The 16,150-nt window shown below is 39.0% G+C and overlaps 1 protein-coding gene across 4 annotated transcripts in view; it reads right to left on the bottom strand.

The window, feature by feature from the left end:
- Positions 1–16,150, bottom strand: part of MARCHF6 (membrane associated ring-CH-type finger 6) — a 124,960-nt gene that overhangs the window by 84,486 nt on the left and 24,324 nt on the right. For all 4 annotated transcript variants that reach the window (XM_030551703.1, XM_030551702.1, XM_030551705.1 and 1 more), the window contains one exon: positions 1,787–1,930. In XM_030551703.1, coding sequence (XP_030407563.1) covers positions 1,787–1,930 — 144 coding nt within the window. The remainder of the gene's footprint in view (positions 1–1,786; positions 1,931–16,150) is intronic.

The raw sequence follows: 16,150 nt of genomic DNA, 5'->3' as shown, positions 1-16,150 counted from the left end.
GTCACTGTCCCTCATTTCAGAGTCTGGGGACTGAGCTGACCAGCCCCTCCATCTGCCACAGTTACAACTTTTTAGCACGCTAGCTCAATTAGATCTAGTGCAGGTATGTCTCTTTGACCAGGGAGTCAAATCCCCAGCTCAAAGTACAGACATACCTGAAGTGAGAGAGGAAGAGTAGGAGAGAGGGGTAGGAAAAGTGAAAGGCCAAGGGAAAGAGACAGAACTGTGAATGGAGAAGAGGAGATGATGAATGGGTATGGGGAAATGAGGAGGGAGGACAAGTGAGTGGAAGTAGGTGAATTAAGGGATAAAAGGATTAGGAAGGGAAAGATAAGGAGGGAGAAGGAATGGGAGAGATTACACAATAGTTATGAAAATTTCAGCTTTGACAGTCACTCATTCCACATACAGAAACCAATTTAAAGGGAAACATTTTCATATCAGTTCTTATATCTAGGGCCCTACCAAATTCATGGTCTATTTTGATCAATTTCACAGTTATAGGATTTTAAAAATAATAGATTTCATTATTTCAGCTATTTAAATCTGAAATTTCACTGTGTTGTACCTGTAGGGGTCCTGACCCAAAAATGAATGGGAGGGGAGGGGGTGTCGCAAGGTTATTGTAGAGAGGGTTGCGGTACTACTACTCTTACTTCTGCGCTGCGGCTGGCAATGGTGCTGCTTTCAGAGCTTGGCAGTTGGAGAGCAGCGGCTGCTGGCCAGGATCCCAGCTCTGAAGGATTCAAACGTAGAAGTAGGGATGACATGGTATGGTATGGTATTGCCACCTTACTTTGGTGCTGCTGCCTCCAGATCTGGGCCCTCAGTCAGCAGCTGTCTCTCTCTGGCTGCTTAGCTCTGAAGGCAGCAGCATCGATGTAAGGGGTGACATGGTATGGTATTTCCACCCTTACTTCTGAACTGCTGCTGGTGGGTTGTTGCCTTCAGAGCTAGGCACCCCACCAACAGCAGCTGCTCTCCGGATGCCCAGCTCTGAAAGCAATGCAGAAGTAAGGGTAGCAATAGTGCGATGCCTCTAAAATAACCTTGTGACCCCCCTGAAATTTCCTTTGGGTCAGGACCCCCAATTTGAGAAATGCTGGTCTGGCTCAGTGAAATCTGTATAGTATAGTGTAAAAGCACACAGAAGACCAGATTTCAAGGTCCATGACTTATTTTTCATGGCCATGAATTTGGTAGGGCCCTAATAACTTCTATACATTGTAGTAACACATAGAATGTTAGGCACTTCCAAATACAGAGGAAAACAAGGTCCTGGGCTTAAAGAGCAGACAATCTAGAAGGGTAGGAGAAAGGGAAAAAATATACTATCAGGGTGACAGATAGCATGCACTTATCTTAATTCCAGGGGTGTTTTGTTAAAAAATTGGTTTATCTATATTATAAAAAAAGTAGTTTCAGGTTTGTTTGGAAGGGATCTTTGGGTTGAAACTAGGGCTGGTGACAGCATGTTAAATATTTTTACTGCTCTCCTTTTGAAATGCTACCCTGTATTCTCATGCTTCATAAACATTCCCTTAACAAGGTCTCTGTTTTCCTACCTATTAGCTATTGTCTGCACTATGCTATTGGTTTATGAATCAGATAGTCTCTTAGACAAAATAATTTAAAATACAGCAAAATATAAAACATCTGAAATAAAATGCGTGGTCAAGTCACAAAGCTGATAACACATGAGAAGTATTAAAGCTGATGGCTATTTGCAAGCTTGTTATAAGAATACCATTATGAAAGTACTTCAATGCAAAAACTCAATACTTACATGCTGTAAGAGGTACAACTCCCAACCATGCAAAGGCCACAAGTGTATAGTGAAACCAGTATCGTATTGCTGTGCCAATACTTGTAACCAGTCCAGCAAAAATGTCTTGGACTGGAAGCCGTGAAGGCATATCTGGGGAATAAACTAAGGAGAGGAAAAGAAAAACACCTTTATAAAACAGTTTTCATATGTGCTTGCAATAAAAGCATAATATAGCGCTGCAGTCAACAGCATAATTTTTAAATTATATTTAAGAAAAATGTACAGCAACAATAAATAAAAATAGTTACAAAGCCAAAAATAAATGAACATTTACTCTCTCTTCACACTTTATACATCCACTACAGGCCATCTCATGCAAGTGACAATGAAACCTTTAAACCACAAGTTCTCCTTAATTCATGTACTCCATTTTATAGAACAACTATTTTACAGACGCTTCAGAGTTTGAGAAGTTTTTGTTTTAGGGCATTAATACTGCCATGTCTACCAGTAAATCCAGGTTACCTCAGAACAAGCCCAACACCATAGGCCTTGAAAGGAGAGAAAAAACTAACTAAAAGTTTAAAATTCTGTAACACAGTATCACCCAAATATACAGAACTCCCCACCTTAATGACAAGAGACTTCCCTACTCAACCTAATCTCCTGAGAGAAAAGCTAATTAAGCAACAGATCATGCAGAAAAGTCAACAAACTCAGGCCCTGCCAAGAAAGGGAGAAGAAAATTCCAAATTCAAAGGCCCTCCAGAGAGAATACCCAACACCTAAAATGTACATCTCTAGGAACTGTTTCCGGATTATATCAGCTGTTGGATAAAAGCACAAGAAGAAAAGCAGTCACTAAAAATATTGATCTAAAACCATAAGAGACTAACTCAAAACAGTTCCCACAACGAAACTCCAAAGGTTTACACCCTAGCTATTCCAATCAAACATTGTTTCCTTCTTTTAAAATTAATTCACTGGTTATGCCATTCAGCTGTCTGGCAAGTTTCACAAACTTTGGTTTAATTTTCAATATCTTTTCCATACTATATAATTTTTAAGTTCTAACCACTTCATCTGGCTCCTGCATCCCTCATAGCTAGCCAAAAATCAGGCTCTGACTCACTAATATGATTTTTTTGTATGTTTTTACATGCAACTGCTCAATAGTTTATTAGACAGAGGAAAAGTTATTTTATTATATGTGAACACTTATAAAAGTGAACACATTAAAGTCCAGGTTTCATTATACAGTGCAATCAAATACTCCCTACATTAAACTTCTCGGACACTCAGGGCCACAAAACACAACTTATCAACAGCAATAAGGAAATAAAACTTTTTTTTTTATTAACGAGAAACGTATTTCAAAAATTAAGCAAGACACTGAATATTCCATCTGCTGTGTAATATGAGCATCAACAAGACTTAACTCTAGAAAGCACAGCTGCCATGGGATGCAAATATTTTGGTCAAAATTCTGAGCCCTATCTTTTGTGGGCTTCTCTTTTGCTCCCACAATAATTTGCAGACCCAAGAAAGATTATTCGAATGTCTAAGTCCCTTTTCACACCCACAAATCAGGTATTTGGACACACAAGGCACATTAATTACGAGTGCAGAGGCTGGCTTCCACAAGTCTGGCCTTTAAACTGATATTCCCCATCTGCTTGCTTTATTCTAAAAACTGCAGCATATTGCTTGTAATAAAATTAAAACTGCTTTACCAAAGAGGCAACTGTTTACCTTCTCCTTGCCCATATGTGAATTGGGACAGGTTTTTAATTTAAGAATCAGGAGTTTAAAATGCAAATTTTACAGTTTATTTTCAACTTGTGTGACTTCTGAAATCACGATTTACAAGCCAGTGTTTACCAATTTAAAAGACAATTTGAGAGTATAAATAGGAAGATGGACAAGTTAATTATCAGAACTTCCTCCAAAGGCTAAATATTTCACAGAGAATACGCAATATATATCTTACTTTAACAATACTTAAAATATCCATGCTAGTTTTAAAACCATGTTATTAAATAAACAGAACATTAAATGGGTATGGGGGGAAGGTTTTCCCATACAGTATGCTTTGTATCAACAAAACATTAACGGTTGATATCAAAATGGAATGTGTCATTACTTATTTCTAAAACCAGGAAAGAATAAACCAAAGATTACTGTACATTTAAAAGAATCTACAAATAGATTTAAGAAATATCCATCCATTTTAGATTTATATGCATAATGTCCAAGATGGCAGAGTTAAGAGACGCATTCCACATATAATTCAACTATATAGATGACATCACAATAAACTGATTTATGAAGATCAGGTAAGTGACTAAAGCTACTGCACCATTTTATAGTAGTTTTGTTTGTTTAAAATGTCTATTTTGTACTCCCACAGGGTTAGTCATCTCTACTGACCTCATACCTACCATGGCACCCTTCTGCAGAGTGAAGCCATTCTCTAATGGTAAATCTCCCCAACACATATGCCTTTCACAAGTGCCTAATTTTTGGGCTTGTCTGTAACTATTATAATACATTTTACAGAATATGGCTCCGAACTATTAACAACCAGTTTAGTTTGCTCAAGTGTACACAGAGTGGATACAAAGTGGCTATTTTAAATTTAAATATGACTTTTTTAAATTTTAGAAACACAAGTTGGGAGTTTTTTATTTTGTTATTTAAATTACTATACATTTCTTTTTAAAAATAAACCTGTTTAAAATGAAATCTGAATTTAATACAAAAATATGTTAAGGTCTACATTTTTTATAATAATCTCTTAAAACATTTAAATAAAAAACAAATTTACTGAATCCATAAGCCTCTATCAAAAACTTTGTGTTAAAGGCTGTTTTTCTACATAAAAAAAAATCAAGGGAAAAAAACATTTAACTTTTGAGGTCAAGCTTCATTAATATGGCACAATAGTGGCAAATAAGGACTATATCATTCACCCTTTTCTAACATAGTAAAATATACAATTAATAAGAAACTGAAAATAATGAGCTATATAACTTCTTAAATAAATGAATATAGCTACATCTTTTTCCTGTACACTATCAAATCTATTGTAAAGGCTCTGTTTAGTTATAACCATTAAAATGTCCATTTACATCAACCAATAAGAATGCACCTTTCTTCAGAAAATTATCTGAAGCACAAATGGAGAAGTTGATTAAAATCATTTAAATCAACTTTTTCCACTTGATTTAAATTACTTTTATTTAAATCAATCCATTCTGCCCACGCAAACTACAGCTGTTGTTTTACCTTCTCATTACTCAAATCCACTAAAATCCACTCCTCTTCTGACCTCCACATAAAATATACAGCCTTTAATTCTGATCATACGGATTGGTTAGAAGTGATGTGCTGATGTGTTGTAACAATTAGAAAACATCAATTTCAAACAATTCCATGCAATTGCAATTAGAGATTATATGTTTTGTGTGGAAGTGGTGGGAGTAGGCATGTGTGTCTTGAGTAATTAATTTGAGTGAGCTGAAGAAATGTTAAGAAGGTGGCCTTTCAATTGCTGTTTTGGTGGTATGACGACTTCAGAACACTTAGATAATTTTAACAAACTTTATTTGGAGAAAATTTCCAGGTTTTTAAGAAGCCTTCAACAACTTTGGTGGGGATCAGAATAGATATCAAAGTTAATGTCTCAATCAAATTTGATACCTACTTCTAAAAAACCTAGTGCATAGCCTGATTTGCTGCCCTCAAACTCCTTATGCTCTCTGTTCAAGCCCCACTTCCCATCCTTCTTACCACTCCCCCTGGCTCCTCAAGGTGCTGCAGCATAATAAGTCAAGAAATCCAGGAGGGCATGACACAATATGTGTGGAAGAGACCAGGACCATGCAGAGGGCTGCCCGGAGACTCTGAACAAAGACATCATTAGCACTTGATGGCTCCCCTAGCCATATAAAAACAGCAGTGTTTTGGGTAGCCCCTCACAAGAAAGTGCCTGGAATACAGGTTACACTGGCTTGCCTCTACCCCAGCCACAGATCCTTACCCATGGCAAGCCTAGGCAGAAGCAGGTGTAGAGATGTGTCGTAAGTGGTGGATTTGGGTGGGCTCAGGTAATGAGAACACATTCCTGTTAATTTCCCCCCCATCATCCCATGGCACCCCAGAGCACGTCTTTCTGAGACACTCTCTCTTCCTCCCAATATCTCATATCCAATCTGCCTCTCTTGCTTCCAACGACCTCAGAGGATTATCAGCTGGTGAATTAGGAAGGCAGAATGGGAGCATCAGTACACAGATGTAACTAATGAATTTGAACAGGTCTATAGGCTAATTTTGGCATGATTCTAAATATAAGGAATAACTAATTTTAATTTCACAAATGGTCTATGTCTGACATGTTAGATGAGTGTGTTTGAGGGATAGAAGGGTTGTCATTTGTAAGGACTGCATTTTTTTTAAACTAGAGAAATACAAAGAAGCATGAGAATACAGGGCAGCATTTCAAAAGGGGAGCACTAAAATACTTAACATGCTGTCCATTTGCTTTACAGTTTTAGGAATGCTGCATATTAAACTGACTGCATACTTACTATACATTTGTATTATAATCTTATTTGGTATCATCATGGTAGTTACTTTCTTGGTAAATCCTGCATTAATAATAATTAAGGCTAAAACTTTGTCACAGTTATTTTTAGCAAAAGTCAGGGACAGGTCACAAGCAATAAACAAAAATTCACAGGCAATAAACAAAAATTCACAGAAGCCCGTAACCGGTCCCTGACTTTTACTAAAAATGCCGTGACAAAATGGGTAGGGAAGAAGGGTCCAGCACCCACTGCTGCTGGGAGCTGTGCTTCCTCCCTCCCCTGGCAGACAGCTCCAGCCCTGCCACTCCAAGGCTGAAGCGGAAAATGTCACGGAGGCCTCCGGAAGTCATGGATTCTGTGACTTCCATGACAAAATGTTAGCCCTAACAATAATCTCCCAGCTGATAACAGGCTAACACAAATTTTAAGATGTTCTCTCCAAAGGACAGTAAAAGAAACACAGAAAAACAAACTGTTGAGTAATAGTCAACATGGTTTCTGTAAAGGGAAATTGTGTCTTACTAATCTATTACAGTTCTTTGAAGGGGTCAACAAACATGTGGACAAGAGTGATCCAGTGGACATAGTATACTTAGATTTCCAGAAAGCCTTTGACAAGGTCCCTCACCAAAGGCTGTCAAGTAAATTAAGCTGTCATGGAATAAAAGAGAAGGTCCTTTCATAGATTGAGAACTGGTTAAAAGACAGGGAACAAAGGGTAGGAACTAATAGTAAATTCTCAGAATGGAGGGGGGTAACTAGTGGTGTTGCCCAAGGGTCAGTCCTAGGACCAATCCTATTCAATTTATTCATAAATGATCTGGAGAACGGGGTAAACAGTGAGGCGGCCAAGTTTGCAGATTGACACTAAACTGCTCAAGATAGTTAAGACCAAAGCAGACTGTGAAGAACTTCAAAAAGATCTCACAAAACTAAGTGATTCTGCATCAAAATGGCAAATGAAATTTAATGTGCATAAATGTAAAGTAATGCACACTGGAAAAAATAACCCCAACTATACATACAATATGATGGGGGCTAATTTAGCTACAACAAGTCAGGAAAAAGATCTTGGAGTCATCGTGGACAGTTCTCTGAAGATATCCACGCAGTGTGCAGAGGCAGTCAAAAGAGCAAATAGGATGTTAGAAATCATTAAAAAGGGAATAGAGAATAAGACTGAGAATGTATTATTGCTCTCATATAAATTCATGGTATGCCCACATCTCAAATACTGTGTACAGATGTGGTCTCCTCACCTCAAAAAAGATATACTGGCACTAGAAAAGGTTCAGAAAAGGGCAACTAAAATGATGAGGGGGTTGGAGAGGGTCCCATATGAGGAAAGATTGAAGAGGCTAGGACTCTTCAGCTTGGAAAAGAGGAGACTAAGGGGGGGATATAATAGAGGTCTATAAAATCATGAGTGATGTGGAGAAAGTGGATAAGGAAAAGTTATTTACTTATTCCCATAATACAAGAACTAGGGGTCACCAAATGAAATTAATAAGCAGCAGGTTTAAAACAAATAAAAAGGAAGTTCTTCTTCACGCAGCGCACAGTCAACTTGTGGAACTCCTTACCTAAGGAGGTTGTGAAGGCTAGGACTATAACAGGATTTAAAAGAGAACTGGATAAATTCATGGTGGTGAAGTCCATAAATGGCTATCAGCCAGGATGGGTAAGGAATGATGTCCCTAGCCTCTGTTTGTCAGAGGATGGCGACGGATGGCAGGAGAGAGATCATTTGATCATTGCCTGTTAAGTTCACTCCCTCTGGGGCACCTGGCATTGGCCACTGTCGGTAGACAGATACTGGGGTAGATGGACCTTTGGTCTGACCTAGTACGGCCGTTCTTATGTTAAAGTTTGTAAAATATTACAGGAAATATTCCTTAGATTTCATTATGAAACCTGCAACTTGAGGAAGGCATGAAGACCAAATTCATTGTTTTGTTTATAAACAAAAATTAATTGAACAGTCAAGATAAAATTAGTTTTCTATATTTGGAGTGAAGAGACTTGTTTATGTTTTACTTAGAAATTAGTGCCAATGTAATTATTCAAAATTGGATAGGATTAAGTGAATATTTTAGTTTTAATGAGAATCAAAGGTTAGAAAAAACTTCTGGCGATTTTTAAAAGGCTAACCAGCAGAGACAAGTTATTAATCTGATCATAGGCAGATATGCTTTTTTTTTTTTATGACGACTCATCAGCAAGGATCCTAATTTTCCATGATTAAAAACCTCAACGTTCTTTGATTTAAAAAAAACAAAAATCTGCATCAACAATTTATTTTAGTTTCCGGAGACACAATATATATAGGTGTCAGCTGAACACGATATTTTACTGATATATTTACAGTTTTTTAGCAAGTTCAAAGCCTACCAGTGCCATTAATCGTTATAATAAAATTAAAAGAATTGCAATTCAGCTGACGCCCGAGCCCCGCCACCAGGGGCTCGGGCTGTCAGCCATGCTTCGGATAATACAGAGATAATGGAGGCTTGGATAAATGGGGTTCTACTGTATTTGTCTTATTTTTTCACAAAAAGTAATAACTAAAGAGTCTCTGTAAAAATGCAAATTCTGCATTTTTTGTGGCAAACGGATTTGGAGGATCCCTGCTTCTTAACATATAAATACTGTATTTAAGATAATTTACTGACGTTACAATTCACAATATCCAAAACTGAAGACACCTTGTCAAGGAAATAAATGTCTTCTTTAGCCAATTACATATTTGGAAAGCAAAAATTTCAGAAATCTATTTGTTGCAAATATTAAGACTTGTTACAATCTGCAAAGCAACTACCTCCTGATCATATCCACTCAGAATGCTGCTAAGATCATTTTTCTGGCCTGTCACTTTTACCATGTCATCCTTTTTTTTCAAATCTCTTCAACGGCTCTCCTTTCTCTATTGCATCAAACATAAGCTGTTTTTGTTCACTTTCAAGGCCCTTCGCAGCCAATTCACAGCCTATCTCCCTGCTCTTATACATTATTGAGTTGTTGATGTTCACCTCAATTATCCCAGGATGCCAGCCTCAACTGCCCACTTGCTGAATTTTCAAAAAAGCACCTTCATGGTTTCTCCCGTGCTGCCCCACACACTGGAAGATGCTCCCCATAAACATCCACAAAGCTATCTCATTATCCTCCTCAAAATTCTCCTTTGCAGTGATGCCTACAAAAAACTTGACAATGGTTACGCCGTTTGCGACCAACACTGTCCCATTGCTTACTTGTACTCCCCCCCATCAGTCTGTATCTATTTGTTCACTTTTCTACTGTTTGATTGTGAACTCATCGGGGCAAGCACTGTCTTTGTGTTCTGTTTTTGTACACTGCCTAGCACACAGGGTCCTGGTCCATGACTAGGGCTCCTAGGCACAACAGTAATACAATAATAAATAATGATGTATAGCACAATTGGAAATTCAAAGTTGGAAAGAGTTGTGCGGCATTTTTAAGGTCTATGTCCAAGAGGGCATTTTAACACCACTTCTTAACAGTAATCTTTACTTATTAGCCAACAAGGAAACAAGTGATAGGACTAAATAAAATTCTGTTCTGATTCTAAATTAGAGAGAGAGTTGCCATGATACTAGGGAGAATAAGACAGGGGAAGACTAACTTGTCTTCAGAAACCTTACCCCTACTCCCAGAAGAATGGAAGAGAGACTGAAAGAAAGATCAAGATAGACAAAAAAAGAGGAAGGGTAAAAGGCCCAACAAAATGTTAGCCTTACAGGTAAAGGGAATACAGTACCACGAAGGCTGGGTGAAGGAAAGGGGGAGGCAGAGAAGAAATGATGAAAAAGACCCATAGTGATGGGACTAACGGGGGGGGGGGGGGGAGCCCAAAAAACCCTTATTGTTTAGCTCACCTCTTTTCCTGAAATAAAACTAATTTGAGATGGACTGGTGGCCAAAAGTAAAAAACAAGGTCCTCTTAAAAAAAAAATTAATCCTCTTTGCCAATTTGAAAAAGTGATAGGCTAGGAGAGAGCCTCCAACATCCATCCCCCTCCAGACAAAAACGCAATTAGTCACTGAAGTTCTATTTTCCTGCATTATCTGGATGGTTTGCACAGTAAATTAGTTATCACTTCTGAGGTGGAGTGGTTTGCAGTCAAGTGTAAAAATAGTCTAGCAGCTTTCATGTTCAAAGTTAGGCTCAAAGGATGTAAGGATTTTGTATCAATCGTCCAGAATTCACTTGTTTTTCATTGTTGCTAAAACGTCTCCACCAAACAATCAAAAATGAAAAAAACTGACATGAATTCAACAAAGCTGTAACCTCTTGGCAATATGGACACAGCATGCCAATGACAACCAAATCTAAATCAGAAGTTATCAAGTTGACCACTACAGGCTAAGCCCAGTTTTAACATTTCCTCTTTCCCCATATAAGCTAACTTCATGAGACTATTGCCATGCAATTCAGGTCTACAGTTACAACTTCAAAAAAAGACATGCAAAGTTACTCGGCAAACCACTGAAAGACAGTGGTGGAATACTGCGCACCAGTTTGGAGTTGATAGTCACGCACCAAACAGATGGATACACAGTTGCATGCTGCCATGCACATCATCTCCGGTATCCTGCGTCTGACTTCACTCCCATGGCTTCCAGTTCTGAGCAATATTGCACCTCTTCATATCAGACGAGAGGTTGTCACTGGCAAGTTACTGGAGAAACTATGCACCAACTCAAGCCTGCCGCAATGACCTTTTTAAACCACCAGCTGCATGTTTGCAGTCACGCTGCCCATTATAGTCTCATCCGCCACGCCCAGGATGTTAGGGTGGAAACACTCTGGTGAGAGGAATGGAGCTCTCTTCTAATGCCCAACCAGTCCCTCGTCACAAACCCCACAATTTGCCCGCCTGGTTTTGAGCTGCCCTGTCGCCAATGGTCCCTGTTGAACAGGTTCTGGACCAGACAAGGTCTCCGTGCAGCCAGTATCGCTGGAGCCTTTGTCACACTCCTTTGTGCAGCTGTGGCACAACACAGACAATGATGCACATTGTCAATGAATGCCTGCTGACTAGATTCAGCGGTGGCCTAGAAGAATTGCATCACACCACTGAAGACGCTATCGCTTGACCAGATGACTATGCACACGCTAAATAAACAAAATACTAAAGACAGCACTGAAACTATCTTTATCTGAGATGTCACCGCGTACAGAATTTACAGCTATTAGCCAAATCAATCCCTGGATCAGAAAACTGTAGACATTAAGCAGGATGTTATGGCGTGAGTTACATTTCAGCTCACCATAATGATTTCAAGTCAGGTTATCCTGAATTTACATATTGAAGTTAACTATTTTAGAAGATATCCTCTAATTATCCCAATTTTCACCAAAAAGATACTTAATGCAATTTACAAAATGTAATTGGTTTATGACTGACAAACACTGTTACAAAGCAATACAACAAAAGATAACAATATGGACAATATCCTGGGTACTTGGCTAAATTACAAGATAAATTTGAAAGTCAGAATTCATACCAAATTTATCAGGATATAATCCAGCGTAAACGCTTAGACCAGGGATTGGCAACCTTTGGCATGCGGCTCACCAGGATAAGCACCTTGTCGGGCTGGGCCAGTTTGTTTACCTGCCACGTACACAGGTTTGGCTGATCGCAGCTCCCACTGACTGTGGTTCGCTGTCCCAGGCCAATGGGGGCTGTGGGAAGCAGCACGGGCCAAAGGATGTGCTGGTCGTTGCTTCCTGCTGCCCCCATTGGCCTGGAATGGTGAACCACAGCCAGAGGGAGCCATGATCGGCCGGACCTGCAAACACGGCAGGTAAACAAACCAGCCCGGCTCGCCAGGGTGCTTACTCTGGCGAGCCGCATGCCAAAAGTTGCCGATCCCTGGCTTAGACTTTGCCTAATCCCCCTCTCTACTTAAGTAGTGAAACAATTATGATCCAATGCAAATTATGCACTGAGCACACAATTTTTTCCCTGGGGAGAAGATGAGACAAAGAATAAACCATATATGACAGCATTAATCATGACAGTTAACTGAAAAGTTCCCAGATACTACAATGATATGGTCAGTACAAGATCATATACAGAGTACATGATCACCTGCTGTTCTGATACATCTCGATAAAAATCTAGCCAATAATTGAACACTGTTACCAAAATTGAATAGTTCCAGATTTAACTTTTACAAGTTTAAAATACAGCAGACCTGACCTAACTTGCAATGCTGCCTGCTCCTTACTTACAATGTCACCTGAAAGAGAGAACAAGTGCTCACATGGCACTTTTGTAGCAGGCATTGCAAGGTATTTACATGCCAGATATGCTAAACATTCATATGCTCCTTCATGCTTCAGCCACCATTCCAGAGGATGTGCTTCCATGCTGATGATGCTCGTTGAAAAAAAAAAAAAAAAAGCGTTAAATTTGTGACTGAACTCTGGTTTCTCCTGCTTTGTTTTACCTGCATTCTGCTACATATTTCACATTATAACAGTCTTGGATGATAACCCAGCACATTGTTCATTTTAAGAATGCTCTCACTGCAGATTTGACAAAATACAAAGATACCAATGTGAAACTTCTAAAGATAGCTACAGCACTTGACCCAAGGTTTAAGAATCTGAAGTCCCATCCAAAATCTGAGAGGGACAAGGTGTGATGCATGCTTTCAGAAGTCTTAAAAGAGCAACACTCTGATACGGAAACTACAAAACCCGAACCACCAAAAAAGAAAATCAACCTTCTCTTGGTGGCATCTGACTTAGATGATGAAAATGAACATGCATCTGCTTTGGACCGTGAACAAGCAGAACCTGTCATCAGCATGGAAGCATGTCCTCTGGAATGGTGGTCGAGGCATAAAGGGACATACAAATGTTTAGCCTATCTGGCACATAAATATGTTGCGACACCGGCTACAACAGCACCATGGGAACGCCTGTTCTCACTTTCAGGTGACACTGTAAACAAGAAGCGGGCAGCACTATCTCTCGTAAACGTAAACAAACTTGTTTGTCTGAGTGATTGACTGACCAAGAAGAAGGACGGAGTAGATTTGTAGGCTCTAAAGTTTTACCTTGTTTGATTTTTGAGTGCAGTTTTTCTTGTACTTAATCCTACAAATGAAAGTTGGGCTTACATGATAAAGAGATTGCACTACAGTACTTGTACTAGGTGAATTGAAATACTATTTAGTTTTTTTACAGTGCAAATATTAGTAATCAAAAATAAATATAAAGTGAGCACTGTACACTTTGTATTCTGTTTTAATTGAAATATATTTGAAAACGTAGAAAATATCCACAAACATTTAAATAGATAGTATTCTATTGCTGTTTAACTGAGCAACTAATTGCAATTAGTTGTTTTAAACACACGATTAATCATGATTAATTTTTTTAAAATTAACACTCGACAGCCCTAGTTTTTAATGTTCTTATTTCCCATCCCACAGGATGTTCAGTAGGAATACTGAAAGATTAAAAAAATTATACAATAGTGGGAAATAAACTTATCTATCTCAGTAGTAAGCTCCAGTACTAATGATTGTTTGGTGTGATGTTAGAGTGCATGATAGGGTATCACATGGAGGCAAGTGGGGGACTGCGGAACAGTTGCTCTTTAGAAACCCAGAGAAGAAAGAATAGTTAGTTAAAAGTGAACTGAAATGCTTTTTACAGAAATAATGAAAAAACTGATTCCAAATTATTTTTACAATTATTGTTCAGTCAACACATAGACCGACTAACCACAACTAAGAGCAAATTTTTAAAAATGGATGTCTAGAATTACACTAGGCTTCTGAATTTGTTTTCAAACATCTGATAAAGTGACCTGATTTTCAAGTTTTGGCCAATTACTTTAATATACAATTGCTGAAATCAACTCCTGCACTTTCCTGCCAAGATCTGAGGAGCCTGTTCCTGTCCCACTTACAATTAATAATTTCATTCACACCTAAAGGAGTGTAAAGAACATAGTTTCCTGCACAGTTTACGTGTTAACTGCAGTCACCAGATATTATAGAAGAGAGAGACCCAAGGACTGAAACTTAAGCCCTGACAGGTAAAAAGTATTTCTATTCCCCTTAACACATACTTATGTACATATTTTTAGGTCTAGACATATGTTTTGCAATTGATTTGGGATCGCTCCCACTTTTTACTCTACTTTTAAGGGAACGAACTTGTTAATATATAGAAACTGTGGTTCTTTGAGATGTGTGGTGCACAATTATATTCCATTTCAGGTGTGTTTGTCCAGTGCACTCGAGCCAGACACTTTTGGTCAGCAGGACCCATCAGGGGAGGTCATGAATTTTATGTGCTCTCAGTGCCTCCAATGAAGGGCATAAAGGATAGGCCCACCTCCCCCTCCCCTGTTTTCTCTATTTCCTTCATACCAGAATCCTAGTTGATATCAGACTCAGAGTAGCAGGGATGGAGGGTGGGTCATGGAATATATATGTACATGGTACATCTTGAAGAACCAGTTATTGTAGAGGTAAGTAATTGTTTATTCAAGTGGTTGCATATACAAATATTCCCAGTTAGGCGATTCTCAAACAGGGCTGTCCATTGGTGGTGCAAATTCAGCTAGTGCATGCAAAGAACTCTGGCAAGCTTAGTCATGTGTGCAGGATATCATGTGTCCCAGCAGCTTGAGACAGAATCTTGCTGTTGTTCTCGAGAGAGACCATAGACTGGTGCATAGGGTTAAAATGGACTGGAACATTCCCAAAGGTAGATATGTGACTGCACATGTTGAACCAAAAATGGCCTCAATAAACTCAATTCTCTAAATCAGACACATTGTCAATTTGTCCATGTTTATTTTCCAGACTCAACCAAGTAGCGCTTGGATCTGATGGATGCCATCTGTGACTTTTTGCCTGTAATGACAACAGATTTGTCAATTGTCCAGATACAGGAATACCCGGATAACCTCAGCTAAGCCACTGCCATAAGCTTTATAAAAGCTTCTGGGGGTTGATGAGAGGGTGAACAGAAGTACTGTATATGGATAGTGACGATCCCCATATCGAAAACCTAGGCTATATCCTGTGGCTGGGGTGGACAGACACACGAAAACAGGCATCCTGCAGATTAAGAGCAATACACCAGTCGTTCAAATCAAGAGAAGGAATACTGTCCTGAACACCATCGTTTTGATTAAGGTGTTCAGGTCTCTTAGGTCTAGGACAGGCCTTAGAATTTTTCTTTTTAGGGATGAGAAAATAGGAATAAGAAACACTTCAAGACTGTGGAAAAATCTGCTCTGTAACGCCAAGATCAAGAAGAGATTGTACAATCTCATGAGAAGGGTCCCTGAACAGGGAGTGGGAAGGTGAATGGGGGACTGAAAGGGAATGGTTAATCCCAAATTCCACAATATCTGGAACCCAATAATCTGAGGTTATGGCATTCCAGACACCGTGGAAGTGGTACAACTAATTCCCAATGGGACAGACAGGTTGGAAAGATCGGGTACAATGTGAATTCCGCTCCTGATTAAACAGTTAAACCTGCTGCTTGGAGATTTGCAAATCCTGAGGAGAGGTCAAGTGTGGAAGAAGCCTAGGAAATTTGTCTTTGCCTAGTTAGATCACATTGCCTAGGTGGAAGAGATACCAGTTGATAAGGCTGGGCCTGTAATGCCACCTATTGGGAGCAAGCATGTGAATTCTAATTGATCTCTAGGCCTTATCTGTTTTGTCCCTAAAGAGACTGCACCTTTCAAAAGGAAGGCCCTCAATTGTTTGTACTTCCTTAGAG

The sequence above is a fragment of the Gopherus evgoodei genome, chromosome 2 (genome assembly GCF_007399415.2).
Source record: "Gopherus evgoodei ecotype Sinaloan lineage chromosome 2, rGopEvg1_v1.p, whole genome shotgun sequence".
NCBI lineage: Eukaryota > Metazoa > Chordata > Testudines > Testudinidae > Gopherus > Gopherus evgoodei.
This window is presented reverse-complemented; position numbering and strand designations above follow the sequence as displayed.